This window comes from Colius striatus, chromosome 1 (genome assembly GCF_028858725.1).
Source record: "Colius striatus isolate bColStr4 chromosome 1, bColStr4.1.hap1, whole genome shotgun sequence".
In the NCBI taxonomy this organism is placed as follows: Eukaryota; Metazoa; Chordata; class Aves; order Coliiformes; family Coliidae; genus Colius; species Colius striatus.
Genome location: NC_084759.1, coordinates 156,916,906 through 156,935,258, shown reverse-complemented (window position 1 = coordinate 156,935,258; position 18,353 = coordinate 156,916,906). Strand labels below are relative to the sequence as shown.

Below are 18,353 nucleotides of genomic sequence, written 5' to 3'. Positions count from 1 at the left end.
TTTACTTTAGGAGAGTATTTCTTTCTAAGGCTGTATAACAGGCACATTGGAAAGTTCAACTTTGCTTTTTCTCTTTGGAAAAGTAAAGCTTGTTTTTCAACACAATTTCTATTTAAAAATTGACTATGTGACAAATTTAAGAATGTTTGGTGTGAAAGACAATCTCCAGTGTTGCAGATAATGTTTCACATGACTGATTAAAGTGGAATTGTTTTTCAAGCTTAAGGTGATGTTATTGTTCCTTGTAGCCTTACTGTTTTCCTCAAAGCAGACCTTTATATTTTCCTTAAAAGCTAGTTACTACCTGAAGTGTGGCATCTTTTCCATATGGTGATATTTCCTAACATTTCTCAGAAGAAAACATTATTGCCAAGTCCTAGTCCATCAATAAGAAAACTGTCATTTAATAAACTCTGTGTTGGTTACCTCATTAATATCATCCTCTGTGAGCTTGTGTGGGTTTTTTGAAAGAATGGAAGATAATTCCTCCAGCAGGCCAGTAATGCAGTAAACCATGACTGTGTATTAATTTAAATATCCATTAGTGTGGCTGACTCTGATGTCTGCAGCACAGCAGCAAAGATGTTCACATTTTTCATTTTCATAGAAAAATCGTGGTTTTATAGTTTTGTGTGTGTGTGTGTTTTTCTTCAAGAAGGCTCCTACAGCTCCATTTTAAACCATGGCAATTTTTATATTTTAGTTATTCCATGCTGATCTCTTATATCTAACCATAGTAATTCTTATTCCAATCAGGTATAAGTTTATCTCTTCATGGGGCTGAAAAGTGTGAGCGAATCTGTCAGAGGCAAACCCCAGCAAGCTACCCAGTGTCACAGCGTCCACCTGTGGTCAGGCGCCCTTCACACCCACAAGCCAGAAGGTCAATAAAAATGGAAGCCTCGTCTTCGGGATCTAGTATCTCGGGAGTCACTGGTGGAAAAGCAAAAACCCATCAGCCAGGTAACAGATTTGCTTTGACACCTTCTCCAGTTACATTTCTTGTGTGATGTGCCATGATGTTGTGAAGCTGGTATTAATAGCATCAGATCATCCTCGCATGGAGATCAATCTATTGATTGTCAGAGCTATCGATTGAAGTTTTGTCTACATTTGGTATGTTTTTAACACTTATAGATTATAGGGAGTAAGAACAGTTAAGAGTGCTGAAAGTGGGAAATAAAAATGTTAGTTTAATCATTAAAAAAACACAACATATGGCTATATCTGAAAAGTTAATGCCAAGAGAGCTTTGGGCTATTGTTTTTTAACACTCCTCTCATTATATATGTTTAATTTTTATAAGCTTTGAGCTAATCGCAATGCTCTAGAGGGTACAGGTATCCCCTGTGGAACTCAGTAACTGACACTAATGTTGGTTTAGAACAAAGGCACAATCTAGGGTGTGGATCAGTCTTGCAGGTAGTACATAAACAAAACCTCTAGATCTGAAGGAGATTTTACAGTATATGTTAACTACTTAACAAAATCAAATTTTTTTAAAGAAAGCCAGAGTCTCCTGGGAACCATCAAATTCTAATTGACATCATGAGTTCATTCTTTGTTGTGTTAATTGCCAGAGCTATTTTAGAAGTATCTTTTCTTATAACAATGGAGTATATTTCTACTGGTCATGCTCAGTCATTCTTCACAGTGAAAATTAAACACTAAGTTTCTTTTCTGAGTAGAGCAAATTAAGGCTGCCCATAAAATCAGTTTTGTGTCTTCTACATTGAAGGGTCTCAATAATCTTCCAACATTGCTGGCCTGGAAAGGGTATCATGTACACTGTATACACCTAGCTAAGTGCCATGGGGCAGAATCTATTTTTGTGAGACAGACACTCCTGCCTGCAAACACTTAACATCCTTCTATTACCTTGCTGATCTAGTAAATGACCTAATTATTGTAGAGGTTGAAAATACAAATTATTCACTGTGGGTTGCTATGCATGTCTACTGCCATGAGTTTCATGCATCTGAACTTAGTCACCATAATCCTTGTTAACACAGATTAATTATTTACAGTGACTCATAACCATATGCTTTGTTTATTTCAGTTTCTCTGTTTACTTGTTTGTCCATTTTTTTTCCCGCTTCTGTGTTTTTACTTTGAAATACTGAAATTACTACTACAGAAATATTGTTGCTAAAGATACATAATCATGACTGTAGCATGTTAAAAAGTTGACAAAAAAAACCCCTGCATCACAGTTTGTGAAAAAAGTACCTTGTGCATCTACAATAACTACGTTAATTTTGAGCTGGTATGCATTCTACATCTATCTGTTGATAGATAATGGCCTATGCATTAATCCTAAATAGGAAACAAGCAATATATACTGGTATCTGACTGAGAAGAAGATCCCTGTTTAGGTAGACCCCAGAGATTTCCTAAAAATGGAGTTCATTAGTGATTATCATTTGGATGATGATTCTATGAAGAATTTAGCTTCAGTAGAGTCATATGAGATTAGTTTCATCTGTCATATTTTGCTTTTCAGAAAATAACAGCATCTGTGACCTAGAGAAAGCATGTTTGTCAACTTGGTTCAAGAAGACGTATAGTATTTATGAGCTTCACTGAAGCTAAGAGCACCTAAAAGACTGCAGATTTTTATAACTATGTTGTATGACAGGAGTCTTCTCTTAACCAACCTACAGTGACATTATTTCATCTGGAATAAAATAACATTTTTATAATTTGATCTGACTTAGTAATACAGTAAAAAATAGCACTCCTAAGAGAAAATTTTAATTTATACCTAAAGTCATATGTTAATCATTCTTAGTCAGCCACAAATTAACCACTGTAACTTCATAAATAATTAGCCTAATACACTAGTTGGCCAATGGCAGTACCTTATCTAAGGTTGTGCATTGTAAATAGTTTGGTATTTTAGAGAGAAAGGGTTCTGAGATATATTAATTACCTAGGTAACAGATCTTACATCAGTTTTTGTTCAAGCTATTCTCCTTTTATTGCATACGATAAATTCCTCAGGTTTTAAATAGCTCATATAGTTTGGATTCTTCCTTCTATTGGAGTTGTGTTATCACAATCAGGTATATCTCGCTGTTGGAATGAGTATGCAGTACATTCAGTCTGAAATTTCTTTTGTCTAGTTAACAAATACTCTGAACCTGAAGATAGTCAGGCATAACAGATTGTACAGAAGATATTCTGAGGAGTTTCTAATTCTTTTAAATCAGAGAGGCTAGATGAATGGAAAGAAAGGTCCTTGGTAAAATGACAGAGTTATGAAGGAGTGTATTTTTTGCCTTCTAACAGTACACTCCTGATTTTTGCATACCATTTTGTTTCTCTTTGCCGCTTTTCATCTTTCGATAATGACATCTTTCATTATTTATCATGAATTCTTTTTAATTGCCAGCTGTTTCCTCTGACTGAAGTTCCTAGGTAACTACGTGGTAAGGAGGAGGAACTATAGATACTGTTCAGTGCTACTGCAGTCCTTTTCAGCTTGCTTCCCTGACAGTTTTATTTGTAACTGGTAAGGAGCCTGAGGCTGAATTCTACTGTTATTCTGGGTGTTGGAGTGGATAGTGAGCAGTGAGTTGTCTGTAATGTGTCTTTTAAAAAACATTAAAATTGTCTTGTGCAAGCTTGCAAAGAAGCATTGTTCAACCACAAATAGAATCACAACTTCTCAGTTCTGATTTTAAGCAGATTAGAAGGTATCAAGTAACTGAAACAAAATACAGAAAGGAATAGAGAAATGAGTGAAAGGAAATGGCTATTAATGTTGAAGACTCCTGATAACTCTGCAGGTGCACCTGTATGAGGAAAATTCCTCTTAGAAAAAAGAAAAGCAGAGATGAGGAAAACAATTGGATGATAAATTTAGATGCAATGATGTGAAGGTAAATATGCGTTCCTTCCAGAATCATGGAGAGATGGTATTTTTAGTTTTGAGACCGTAACCTTCAGTTACAGTCTTCCAGTTATGCAAGCAAGTGATAAATTCTGGCTAATGGGGTACTGGGATACTGAAGTGCAGGGTTCAAAGCACATGAGGCAGATATGTGGCTGGTATAAATTGTTATAGCTCTCCTGAATATGCTTTGTGTATTATGTGTCTATATCGCCCATAGGAGGCTTCTTATGAAAGTGATGGTAATGAGCATTTAGGTTGCCTGTAAAAGCAGCAGAGTAAGTACTAGAGAAACCTAGAGGAGGTTACATTGTTACTCCAGTCCCTCAATGTCACAGTTAGGCAAATCTGAGGACAAAAATAATGCTTGCCACACTTCTGACAGTGTTACAGCTTTGTTATGGAGTATGAAGGATGAGATGGTTATCAGGGGGAGTCAACATGGCTTCACCAAGGGGAAATCCTGTTTGACCAACGTGATAGCCTTCTACGAGTGCATAACTGGCTGGCTAGATGAGCGGAGAGCAGCAGATGTCATCTACCTTGACTTCAGCAAGGCTTTTGACACTGTCTCCCATAACATCCTCATCAGAAAGCTCAAGGATGGCTTGGATGAGTGGACTGTGAGTTGGATCGAGAGCTGGCTGAATGACAGAGCCCAGAGGGTGGTGATCAACAGCATAGAATCGAGTTGGAGGCCTGTGGCCAGTGGAGTTCCACAGGGATCAGTTTGGGACCAGTCTTGTTCAACATTTTTGTCGACCTGGATGAGGGGACAGAGTGTACCCTCAGCAGGTTGGCTGATGACACCAAACTGGGAGGACTGGCTGATTCACAGGAAGGTTGTGCTGCCATTCAGCAGGATCTCGACCGGCTTGAGAGTTGGGCAGAGAGGAACCTCATGAGGTTCAACAAGGACAAGTGCAGAGTCCTGCATCTGGGGAGGAACAACCCCATGCACCAGTACAGGCTGGGGGTTGAACTGCTGAAGAGCAACTCTGCAGAGAGAGACCTGGGAGTCCTGGTTGATAATAAACTAAATATGAGCCAGCAATGTGCCCTTGTGGCCAAGAAGGCCAATGGCATCCTGGGATGCATCAAGAAGAGTGTGGCCAGCAGGTCAAGGGAGGTTCTTCTCCAGTGTGAGTCCTTCCCAGGGGATACAGCTTCTGCTCACAAACTCCTCCAGCATGGGACTCTTCTGTGGCCAGCAGCATTCCAGACATCTTCTGCTGAAACGCCGCCCTCCCACAATTCATGGCCTCCTCTGGGCACGGTCACTATGCCTGGCATGGAGTTCTCTATGAACTTCCAACAAGTCTTACCTTTACCACTCCTCTTCACAGGTGGCAGGGGGACAGTTGCCTCCTCTCCACAGGCTGCAAGGGTTTCTCTGCTCCAGCACACCTCCTCTCTTTCCTCACTGATCACATGGGGTCCACATGGTTGCTTCTTTCTCCTCCAACTCCTTCCACCACCATCTGGAAAATAAGAAAGAACAGAGAAAATAACAGGAAGAACCCTCCTCTTCCAACTGCGTCTTCTTTAAAAAGTGGTTGTGGAAGCATCCAATTGTCTCAGCCCCAGAAGTGGATCTGACTCTGAGCTAGGGAAGGTTGAGCAACTTCTTTACAGCCCCTTCCCCATTACCAGACAAGTCCAAAACCATACCACACAAACCCATTGTAGGTGTGAAAATAAGAAACAAAAGCTAGAGGTATTGGCCAGTAGAACAACTGACTTTAGAGGTAAGGACACAGGCATGGTTCTTGAAACTGTAGCAATGAAAATTAAAGCAAAAAAAAAAAAGGAAATGTATGTTTAACAAGCTTAGTCACAACTTAATGAACTTTGAATCATCAAGGAAGCTAGAAGAGAGTTCTTAAAAATGATAATTTACTGTGCAAAAGATGTCCTTTTCTCATCACAAAACGCTCACGTGCTTATCAGAATTCACATTTGGTTGTGAATTCTCTTTAGAAGATCAGTATTAGTTAGATGTGATTTGTTGGTTAAATCACATTCTCTTTTCATTGCTGACTGGCAGAATGTGTGGCATGCATCTTTCTCAGACTGAAAGAATAAACTCTTGCTCTAACTCTGCCAGAAAGCTTTGTCATGCAAATATTTCTCAACAGTAAGAGCATACTTGATGTGGGAATGGCTACTACAAACTCACCTGAAAATTTGAATTCACGTCAACAGTAGTGCAGTTATCTTACTTGTCTAACATTATGAGAGGAGCTGACTTGCTCAATATACCTTCTGCTGGATGTACATAAAACTTCCATGTGGAATCAAGCATGGAAATAAGTAAGCAGATTTCAAAAAATTTTATATTCCCTTCATTAAGCTAATTTTTGTGTTACAAAAAACATACATTTAGAAGCACTATTCCTATGCAAAAAGGACATTAATGTCAAAGAGACTAGTCTGCATACTTAACTTTCATCGTTATCTGCAGCCTATGTTCAGTGCAAGTTCAATACACCAAACAAAATTTCTCCCATATCTCTACCTCAAGCATGAGCTGGAGATACATCCCTGCTGCACACAGAGAGAGTTCATTTTCCTGACAATTGGTGCTCTGGAGACTCTGCAAAGCTCCTAACCAAACACCAGTTTGCCTCAACTACAATAAGAACCTTTTGTCACTGGACTGAGTGACAGGTCCTCACATGGTGATTATGCAGGACTTTGAAGTTAAGAGCTGAACTAGCTATCAGATGATGCAGAGCCTGAAATCTGTCACTTTGCTTAGTCATTCAGCCTATTTCATCCATTGCTTTACTTTTCTAGGACAAAAGCCACTTTGAAAATTCCTGTTCCTGAGCTAAAGTCTCCTAAAATATTCGTTCTAGGAGTCTGGAGAACAATTTTACAAACAGCATGGGGGTTTTTTTAGGGGGAAAAAAAAAAAAAAAAGCTAGAGGGTACAACAGTGTTTTTCAATACTAAATATCTTGTTTAGTTTTAAAATATTTGGTTTAGGTAGAAACTTCATCCCTCTTTATAAATTTGTACTGTACATGAGACACACAAGTACTGATCCTACTTGAGACCTGTGTACATACTCAATAAGGGGTTTAAAAAATAAATATTAATAATTTTACCTAGTGGCTTTCAGAGTGTTCTACTTCTCAGGGGAGATTGTATTTTTAAACTCATTCCTTTTCAAAGCTGCCTTCTTTTTTTCCCTTCCTGCTTTGATCAGTCTTCTGTTTGCTGTTGTAGAATGATCTTTCATCCACTCTGGCAATCAATTATATATGATTACTTTTAAAGTCAGTACAGTTCACCCTCAGATTTCAACTCCCATAGCTGTTGTTAGTTTACAGCATGTAGTCATCTCATGAAGACAGCAAAACCTTGTGGTTGTTCTCATTCCTTTTACCCTCAGAGAGTTTCTTCTCAATGAGAAACTTGTTCAAAATAGGAACAAACAGACGAAGCTTGGCACCAAATGGGGGATATCATTGATCCCAAGGCAAGATTATAGTGTTCTGAGACCAGTGTACCATAATTGTCTTATAACAATTAAGAAAACACTTGACTACTCTTGCTTTTTCTGAAGAAAATAGAAAAAATATATATAATATATATAAATATATATAACATTTTCCAGTGTTTCTGAGAAAGTAATAACCCATTTTACTTTAAAAATTGCTTATAATTCAAGAAGCAATGAGAAAGTATTTGAATAATCAGTGATTATGTTCTTGTAACGCTTGACTGGAAAATGTGGCTTTTTCTTAGCTCTATAGTTCTTGCTTAAAGGGGGCTTAATATTATGTAACCTCTATTTCTAATGTAAAATATATTTCATATATTCCAAGAAAAGATTGTTGCAGATAGACTGTCAAAAAAGAGGAACAAACTTTGGCAGAGATGCTTTTTAAGATTAGAAAGGGATTTGACTGTAACAGGACTGCATTGCATTACTAATTTCCACAAAAGATTTGTTACAGTCCAAAAGATAGTAAGACCTCATTCCTGACACCAAGCCTACTGTTTCATTCTAAAATCTCAAAATTAAGACAGACTAAAAAGGTGGGATGGGGACTTACTCCTTGGGTAAGTAGATGTAATACAAGTAAGTGCATCCAGGCATCAGAACCCACTAGGAATTCCAACCAGTGCAATTTACTATGGTGCCAAAATAACCCCAAAGCCCTCCAAAATTGCATAAAACTCATCACAGCTTACAGCAGGCAGAAGGGCAGCTGCAAAACAAGGATGGTATAATTTTTTATTTGTTCCAGAAAAGAACTCCCTTTAGGTCATGCAGACCACCGCACTTCTGTGTGCCCTGAGTGGCTGGATGCCTCAGGAAAGTAGAGATGCTCTCTGCATGCTGGATCATTCCACAGAGTCAGATCCTTGCTAGTCACAGCCTTGAAGTATGCAATTCTGTACTGTGCTGTGTTTAGGAGGCCCAATGGAGCACAAAGCATTTTGAGGTCTTCCTTACTGTTATAGCTGACAGTACTTAAATGGAAAAAGGGAGGTGACACTACAGTTTAGTACTTTATTTAGGCCTTACTTAGGAACGCATATAGAACGGAGAAGGAATTCAGCACCTGTTTGACGGCATAAAGAAATAACTTGCACTTCGATGAGACTGGAAGGTTTTTAAGAGTCATCAAAAGTACACATACTTTCAAGGCCCTTTGTGCCACCAGTATGCCTGAAAATGATGACCCTTTCCATTCAGATGCTCCTCTATTGCTTGTTAAGGAGACTCTGCTTAATGTTAATTAGTGAAAATAATCTCTTTTGGATAGGCATCCTGTGTGAACAGCCCAAAACTGGTCCATACATTTTAATGGCAAAGTGCTCTATTTATCTTTTAAGAGGTCTTGGTAATTACAGTAGGTTGCAGGGCTTTATAAAAAGGCCAGATCAATCTTTATTAGGGGTAGGATTCCTTCTGCCTGTGAGGTACTCTCAAAGAGAAAATAAAAATCTGAGAAAGAATATTTTTACACATTGAATATATAAATATGGCCTCCATCATTCAGCTCCAATTTTTAAGGAATGATAATATTTATCATAACCTCTCCCTTATTAGATCTCCACATACCAGACTGGTAGACCTGAACCATACTCTCTCCCTGTGATAGACTAGGGTGGAAGTCACTGCTCCATGTTTAGTTTCTGTACAGGAAGGCATGTTTCATGAGGTCAGTGTGAAAGCTCTTGTCTGAGACTAAAGCAAGAAAGGCTTTGTGGTGACAGTCAATTTCTGGGCTTCATGGCCTTAGCCTGGATGTTAGACAAATGATAGTGCATATAAAAAGAACAGATTTGTAGAGGAAAGGGGCATTGCTAGCCATAACCTTTATCATCTTGATGAAACCTACTACTCTACAAATCTCCAAATTTCTGCAAGCTGAAAGGGACAGACTTGGGGTAGACTGGAAGTACTTGCCCTGCTTTGCCTAAGTATCTGCTGTCAGAAATAGGACCCTCTGCTAGACAGACCTCTGTTCTGCTATCCTGTCTTTAGGATAACTATTTTCACATTCTTAAGCTGTATTCATTCCTCTGCAGTCTGAGGTCCCTGAATGTTTTAGCTATGGGCACTTTCTGCAGGGATGAATTACCAGGTTGTGTCTAGACTGTGAAGGCAGTGATAAGCTATGGTATAATGCGAGTCTATATAATTGGTTCTTACATTAAAATCCACCTGGATGAGACATCTGATGTCTTGTGAAAGCACTCTTGATGTTACAAAGAATTAAGAAGTCTTTGGTGCCCTGAAGTTATCTGCTACGTCATTCCTCTTATTCCTGTGTAGCCACCTTTTCTGCTTTTCTCATCAGTAAACTGCTGACTTGAGAACTGGGCAGGATTTTTGCAATAAACATCTTATTCAGCAAATGTTTTCTTTCTCTCCTCCTTATGAATTGCCTGCTAACAACTCCTGATACTGTTGAAAGTAGAAGGTAACTAAGGAATTTATCATTCATAAGTAGTTAGATTTTTCAAACAAGGACAAATGTTTGAACATATACAATAGCAATCTTTGATAGTGATGTTCCTATGTGTGCATTCATGGTGTAAGAGGAGTGAGGTAGAACTAAATAACAGCACTAGGAAATTGACTGAATTGTTCAATCCGTTTAGATATCAGAATTTATTTTCTTTAACCATTTGCAACATCCAACTATGCAGAAATATCTCTGCTTAGTTACAGACTGTGCTTTGTGGTGTTTTCAGACTATCTCCTGTGGATTCCTGTTACAGGCATTGTGACACTTGAAAAAGATAGTTTTGTTCCCATGAGAGCACACAGTTCAGTGCCCTGTCTCTTTGTGTTATCGGTAAAGAGAAGTGCTTCTAGGGCGTAATTCCAAAGGCTCGTTGTGCAACACTATCCCTCTGTTGATTGTGTAAGGATCTGCACAGAGGCCACATAGAGAGAAGCAGTTGGAAATATTAGGCATAGGAATATGTGACCAGCTACACTTGGGACTTCTGTGTGGACATTTGGGTCTTTTCAACTCTCAGAACGTGGAGACATCTTCTGAGTGTAGGTGTAAAACGAAGAAAGTGGTTGTATGCTTTTACACAGCAGTGCAATGATTTGGATGCTTGTCCATGTGCAAGGGTTTATCAGCTCTGCTCAGCTGCTATCCTTTTTTAACTTTCTGTTAAAGAATTGCCTCCCTATTGATGATAAGAGCACAGTATTCATGGTCCAACTGTCCTCATGCCCAGAGTTCATTCTGGGATGTGATTAAATTAAAAATCCAAGGACTGAGAGTTAGCAGTACCTTGTCCTTAGGCTGATGCTTCAGCTATTTTGGCAGCAGAGGAGATTTTAAAGGTATGGCTTTGCACCAAGAGCTATCCATCTATTTTGTCTGTGGTTGTCTGTGGAAAAGGCATATGCAAGGTGAGAGACAAAAAACAAGCATTGAACGTAGGACTCTCCACTTCTCTGTACTTAATTGGCTAACTGGACTTCTCTGTGTCAGATGCCAGCCAGAGTTTAATGGAGGTGAGAATGGACACGATATGTGTCTTCAAAATAACATAGTCTGTGTTAAGTTAGAAATATTAGGTGTTCAGAAATCTCTCTTTCACTACTGCTGCTTCTGGAAGATAAGAAAATTTTGTGTTGTTATTAAACTTATATCATACCTTACAGTATATTGCAATACAAACAGAAACTATTTTTAAATTACCTTTCAAAAATATTTCCGCTGTCATTATTACCCTACTCTTAACATGACCATGCACAGAGACGGATATGGCATAGGTTATTCATGTTAAGCAGAATTATTTCAATTTTGAATCTCTTAGTTTTTTTCCCCTAACGCTCACTGGATTTTCTTATGGAAAACGAAGTAGCTCTATGTATTTATTCCAATAACTTGCAAAACTACCAAGATATTTTTGTGCTTTTTACACTCAGCTTTTGATTCTTGGACACTATCATGCGGACAGATTATTTTATCCATAATCAGTGAGGAACCCAGTAAGATAAATGGTGTTTACTGCTTAGTGGAACATTTGATTAGTTGTGCTGAATAGTGACAGAGTACACACTTTTTTTAAGGTAATCGGTAAATCAATTTAAGCATATCAAGAGTTGTATCCAAGTGCGTATGTGATAATAGTCATATATGGCAATCTACCAGTTCAGAGTTTTTTCAAAGGTCCCCCTTCTCCCTTACCAGAAAAACCTGTCATATCAAACCATGACAGAGCAGTAAGAAGAAACTGAATAATTATAATGTATGAAAATATATTTAATATAATCACTGCAGTAAAATTGATGCACAGAGTAATACTGGCATCCAGTTTATGTTGCATGACAGAAAAATGTTTAGTCAGAAAGAATATTGCATTTTATTAGGGACAGAATTCCTGCCGCTTGTGAGGTACTCTCAAAGAGAAAATAAAAATCTGAGAATGTTTTTACACATTAAATATATAAATATGGCCTCCATCATTCACCTCCAATTTTTAATGAATGGTGATGTTTATCATAACCTCTCCTTTATGAGATCTCCACACATCCAGACTGGTAGGCTAGAACCATGCACTCTCCCTGTGATAGACTAGGGTGGAATTCACCGGAATTCTTTGTTGATTGGTGAGGAATAGAACAGAATATGATACAGGACTTCTTACAGAAAAGAGTTTTTCCTTGACCGATGTAGTAAAAGCAGACCTGTTTTAAAGACTTGCTATGAGGCATGCCAGCCTTCCACCTAATGATACATAATCAGCTATCTCTGAGCCACCGCTTTCAGGCCAACTTCATTTGCTAGGAAGATATGTGTATGCTAATATATCTTTGCATACATCCTATGACTCAGAGACTTATTTTGTGTAATGATTGAACCAAAATGCATTAAGTTTTGTTGAGTGCAGTCATGGGATGGATGCTGTGGTGTATATTTTGTTCTGTTCCTGTCACAGAAAATATAATGCCAGAATTGAGATCAGTAAAGCTACTGATTTCATAGAATCATTGAATCATAGGGGTTGGAAGGGACCTTTAGAGATTATCTAGTCCAACCCCCAATGTGTGTATACCTCTGACTGATTTCAGGTTACCTCTGATATACCTCTGACTATATTTTAGGTGTGTGTACCTCTGACTAATGTATAGATAGCACTTTAAACAATTTCCATTTGAAACCGTGTGTTTGCTGTAGATGATCTGCTTACTGCTCACAGTGTGAAGCCAGTATAAAATGTCAATTCCATGTTGACCTTGGATTATGTTTAGTCCAAAGGGTGCCACGTGCAGCAACTTTCTGCTTGCTTTAAAGAAAAAGCTCTGATGATAAGGAGCAACCTCTCTTTAAAAACCATAAGGAGTACTTAATGAAGCAAACTCAGACTGCTCATGTTAGAATTATATCTGCCTTTCCAGAAAGATCTTTTTAAGCTGTATATTTTTATACTGTAGAAACATTTGTTTGCACTTGATAATTTAATTGGTATCGGGGGCTGTTGTGGTTCAAGATGTGCCAGCAACACAGGCCCACGCAGCCTCTTGCTCACTCCCCCTCCCCACACCTCCTGTAGGATGGAGAAGGGAATCAGAAAGGAAAATCAGAACTTGAGTGTTAAGACAAGTATAATTACTAAACTGAACTAAAATATAATAACAGTAAGAAGAATAAAGTATCATAATGATGCTTAAGAGAAACAAAACCCAAGAAAAAGACAAGTGATGCCGAAGGCAATTGTTCACCAACTGCTGATTGATGCCAAGCAGTGATGTGTCTCTCCTGGCTAACACCCCTGCCTAGTTTCTATACTGGATATGGCATCCTATGTTATAGAATAGCCCTTTTCCTACTTCAGGTCAGCTGTCCTGGCCATGTTCCCTCTCAGCTTCTGGAGCACATGCCAGCCTCTTCCCAGTCCCAGACCTCTCCAAGTCCACTCAATGGCAGGGCAGGGTAAGAAGCAGAAATAGCCTAGATGCCATGCAAACACTGTTCAACAATAGCTAAAAGATCCTTGTGTTGTCAACATTCTCTTCAGTGAAAACTCAAAATGCAGCCCTGTAGCAGCTACTAGAAGGAAAATTAACCCAGATGAAACCAGGAAAAGTACAAAGAAGAAAGACTATGGTTTCAGAAAGCAACAGAGTCAAGTATTTCTCTTCTGACAAATGGGCAGAACCTGTTGTAAAACTCTCCAAGAAGCCCTAGCTGCCTCAGTGAATTACAAAGATCAGCTCTGTTCTCACATGTCCATTAAAAAAAAAAAAAAATGGAGTAAATATGAGCCCTTTATTGTGCATTGAGAAACAGCAACTAAATTTTCTGTTCTTTATTTTGGTGCCAAATGCTGAAAGTATGCTCATTTTTCTGTGCACCCAAGTGTTCATGCTCAACTTCAGACCACAATGCGGATATCCACCTGCAAATATGATTTGTGCATCATAGCACAAAAAATGTGCAGACTTCCAAAATCTGGCTCTAGATATTTACTGTGCAAGAAAATAGGGTTTTTCTTGTAAAGTTCATGTCTAAAAAGCTGATTGTGATAATTGGCTCGATACTAGATGCATGTTACGAGGCCTCATCTAGCAGGGAACCTGAGTATGTTCTTAATTTAAGCAGACACAAAATCTCTCTCACTGCAGTGGGAACTACCTCATTTAACATTAGTACCATATTAACTACCTTGCTATGTAAGGGACCTACCTTGATTGTCTGATACATTTTAATATTTAGAAGTATGTTAAAATTCTGATTGAGAACAAGCCATCTCATTTAACCTCTAAAAATGAACTATCTTGTTTCCCTAACCTAATTAGCAGAGAACCTACAAAACAAATAAAGGAAAGAGTATGCTGTTTTATGCACTATTTAATGCATCAACAAGTAAATCAGAGTGAATGCCACAAGGTATTTAAATTCAGTTGAAGTGAAACATGTCAGTAAGTTGGCAAAAATCAGACTGATCTAATAAAATCAAGTAAAAATTGATAAATTTAGTATCTACTTCACTTTTATTTGTTTTGGTTTATTTCTAATGTTTCTATGGGAATAGACTCTTTGCCTCCCAAGCTCCCAGGCAATATTGCTTAGAGTTTAGTCATTGGGACCTGTCATTGCTAAAGCATAAATCAGCAGCTGCTAAAGAAATAAGGTAATGCTAAAGCCAGTCTCGTGAGCCCTCAATAGCAACAGTTACACCAGATACTATCTTAGTTTGTTGTACTGGAGACGTGTGGTAAGGTAAATAAAATAAATCTCTAAAATACGTGGGAGAGAACACTGTGGCCTTTTCTAAAATTCTGCTAAGCTAAAACCTTTCTGCCAGCAAAGGAGCAATTGTTAAGTTGGCAAGTCCATCACATTGGAGTTGTTTCTCTCAGCTGTAAAATGCAATGCTTCCTCCTTCAGAGTACTGAGAGAGAAGGAAGAGGATAGAAGCAAATATGCCCTGATTCAAGCCTGTTTATTGACACCATAAGGATATAGAAGTGTTCCTACAACTTCTTATTTTTCTTCTTCTGTTGTTGAAGACAACTTTGGTATTGGTCATGCATTAAATCACAATGACTGGTAGATGATTATGCCTACGATTTTGAGTGAAATCAGAGGATGATGTTGTTGATTGGTCTGATATTTGTACAGTGAGGTCAGATATTAAGGCTACTGTGAATCAGAGAAGCGTATGAAACTTTTGTTTATGTGGATGGCTGAAAGCTTCCCCTGCTGCAAATCAAACACGGGAGAGTAGATTTGAATGCAGTAAAACTTGTTTTGACTTCCCAGAGTATGTTAGGTTGAACACAATTAGGTTTAGACTGGACATTTTCTGTCCACTTTTGTTTTTCATTCATTAAAAAGGGGCTTTGAGATTGGATATGTTCATTGTCCAACAGCTTCATTTTATTAACAAGACTGTGGTTAGATAGTCCATCTGATATCAGCACTTCAGGACAGTCATTGTTATCTGGCTGTTACTTCCTCTTTCTCCAGAACAACTGGTTCTGGTCTGTTGGAGATGCTGCAGGGATCCTACTGCTTTCATGTGTTCTGAGGAACAGGGATTGGGTGTAACAAGAATGGAAGACTTTGTGGGAGAGAGGGTATTTCATATTTGTCAGTATTGTTGCTATTTTGCTCTGTGGTTGAAATGGAGAAGGAAGGTCGATGGATTTGAGGATGAAAATATGTAATTGTATATGTTAAAAGTAGGAGATGAGTATTTAACAAGAAAATGAATTATTTCACTTGCAAAAGTGCTTAACTGTATTGCTGTCCATTCGTTACTTCTCTGCCTCCATCCTATTGTTTATATGTCTTTTCCAGCAGATGTAGTCTTTTTTCTTTTTCCCCAGAGTTCTCTTCTGGGGCAAATCCTAGACTTCCATCTCTGAGGCCATCTGCAAATTTCCCTAGGCTACTATTATGTGAATAATCACCTGTCTCACTTAAGAAATTCTCTTTGTTCTACATCATTAAGTGCTGACTCCGGCTGCTACTATGACAGACCACTTTACAGGAATCTACAAGGGGAACTGTCTCTGATGTTAACAGTGGGATTTTGCTGTGAAACAAAAAAATACACTGAGGCAAGCATAAAATGGTTTGATTTTATAATATTTTGACATTGGGAAATAAAAAAAGGATGAAGCTGGTGTACATATACTCCTTTTGAGATCTCTATTTCCAAAAAGTGAAGAAAAGTCTTTAAAATAGGATTGAATAATTTTGTATCCAGGAAGATAATTTATAGCTCTCATTAAGGCAGTGGTGAGATAGTAATTTGTTGACTGAAGGGGAAAGCTACGGTGGGCTTGGAAGGAATTCAAAACAAGACCAATTTGTTAGAGACAGTCTGTAGAAGAAAGGGAAATGCTTCCATCAAAAGCATGAGCAATAATCTCTAGTGAATGTACAGTAATGGACTACATGATCTGAAGGTTTCTTCTTCGATCATGGACTTTTTGTCATGAAATCTTTTCCCAGATATCTCCCTGACCAATACAACTCCCTGCTAATTGTGTATCAGTTACTTAAGAACATCACATCTAACATGCCTTTGCGAAAGGTTTTGCTGCTGTTCTTTAAAAACCAGCTCAATATGCTCAGTATCTCCCTCTTTGTCTCTGACTGTATCCAAGTACCCTATAGCCAGCAACTTAAGCCTGTTTGCCTGGTACCTTTTTCTGTCTATTCTTGATGTGCATCTACCTTACTCTGAATGGAAAGTGTGTGTTTCCAAAACCTCCTATTTTCTTTACTCATGTCAAAAGCACACTGAAAATGGACAAACCTTATGCCTATATACATGTGCAAATAAGTTTGAAACTGTGACCTGCTAGCCAGTTTTTATTCTGCAGGGCTTTCAAACAGCAACCATTACATACCAGTGAGAACCCTTTCAAAATGGACTGCAGTACTGGAGTGCTTCCTACACCTTGGCATGCCATCAACTTGATGTTCTGTGGCTGAAACATGCTGTCCATACTCTTTTTGTCCTAATGGTTGTTTTTCTGTCTTGAGACTTAATTCATCATTTGTGTCTTAGTGTGATTTTTTTTCAGTCTGATTGTTCCTATAGTGCTGTGTCATTTGTAACAACACTTCTTGTCTGTTTCCACATTTTGGAGTTAGTTTTGTAGATGTTGAAGTGAGGGGATGCTCATGGCATGGGGACAAGTGTTCAACTGAACAGGGGCCTTCCCAGTGGTGACTCTGCAGCACTGCTGATAGCAGACAACGTATTTGTTTTGTTCTATTTAGCTTTAAATCTGTCTGTGTTCTATTTAAAACCACTTGGTTTGAAGACAAATTGGTTCTACTAGGAGAAAAAAAAACGAGCAGCTTTATTCCATGTATATGTTCCCTCACTTGAAAACTCCTTGGCTGGATTTTCTACCACACTGTCACAAACTCCATCAATCTCTTCAATTTCTTCAGAAGGAAGAGAGGATTTGCAGGTTAACCGACTGGAAACACAAATATGGATAAAACCAGACATACGGAAGACAGATGTGGACTTTTCAGAAATTCTTAATGCAATACAAGAAAGTAAGTTATTCATCAGATGCAAAATTTGGTTTATGGTAGAAGAGTAATTTGAAATACATTAAAATTATAACTGAAGGAGCATACTAAGTGATGAACTGAAAGATGGGTATGTATTACAGAAATCTCTGAGAAAGTTCAATGGGTTATTGAAGGCCAGTAAGAAATCTTCTACTACCAGAAAAGTTATAGTAAGATTTGAATTATTATGTGCCTAAGGATTCCAGCAGGATATGTTTCCTATGAAGAACTAATCAGAAATATTCAGATTCTTGTTACTTTAATCCATTCATTACACTGCTGAATAGCTGTGTGAAGTAATGCTGTTGTGCAAATGCTACAGTCTGAAATCTCAGACTGGATGTGAAGTTCCAGCTGTTCCAAAGTGCTGGAGTATATTCATACCTTTGCAGATTACGATTTTTGGGAGCAGAAGTGATGAACTTGTCACAACTGATGGTCTGTGTATCTACCTAAATCATCTCTTTGCACATTTAATTAAGAATTTATTATTCACTCTTCTCGAATCTCACTGTAGAATGATTCCAGGACTTGTGCTAGAAGAAATAATACTCTTGTTAACAGCAGTGGAAGACACTTCCCTTAGCCAAAACTCAGCAACTCTGGAATCCAAAAGAATCTGGAATTTCAATGGGGATTTTCCATAATATGTTGAAAGCTCTTATGCAAGCCAAAAATCAAAATGCACGGACCCTTGATTTGCCTCTTTTCTAGTTTTATTTTAAATCAAATGTTTGGTGTAACCTTTCTAAAGTGAGAAACAGCAGCTTATGTTCTTGAATGCTAAAAGATGTATAAGAATGTGTAAAACCAGTGCTCCACTTGATTTTTGTCACATGGATAAGGAACCATAGAGTGGTATATTCCAGTCATTTGGTGGTAATATTAGTTCAAGGGGTGAAAGGAAAACT

At 38.2% G+C, this 18,353-nt stretch overlaps 1 protein-coding gene across 1 annotated transcript in view; it reads left to right on the top strand.

Moving 5' to 3' along the window:
• Positions 1–893: 893 nt before the first annotated feature.
• ANO4 (anoctamin 4) overlaps positions 894–18,353 on the top strand; it is a 127,336-nt gene continuing 109,876 nt past the window's right edge. The window contains exons 1-2 of the mRNA XM_062020377.1: positions 894–963; positions 17,314–17,424. Coding sequence (XP_061876361.1) covers positions 894–963; positions 17,314–17,424 — 181 coding nt within the window. The remainder of the gene's footprint in view (positions 964–17,313; positions 17,425–18,353) is intronic.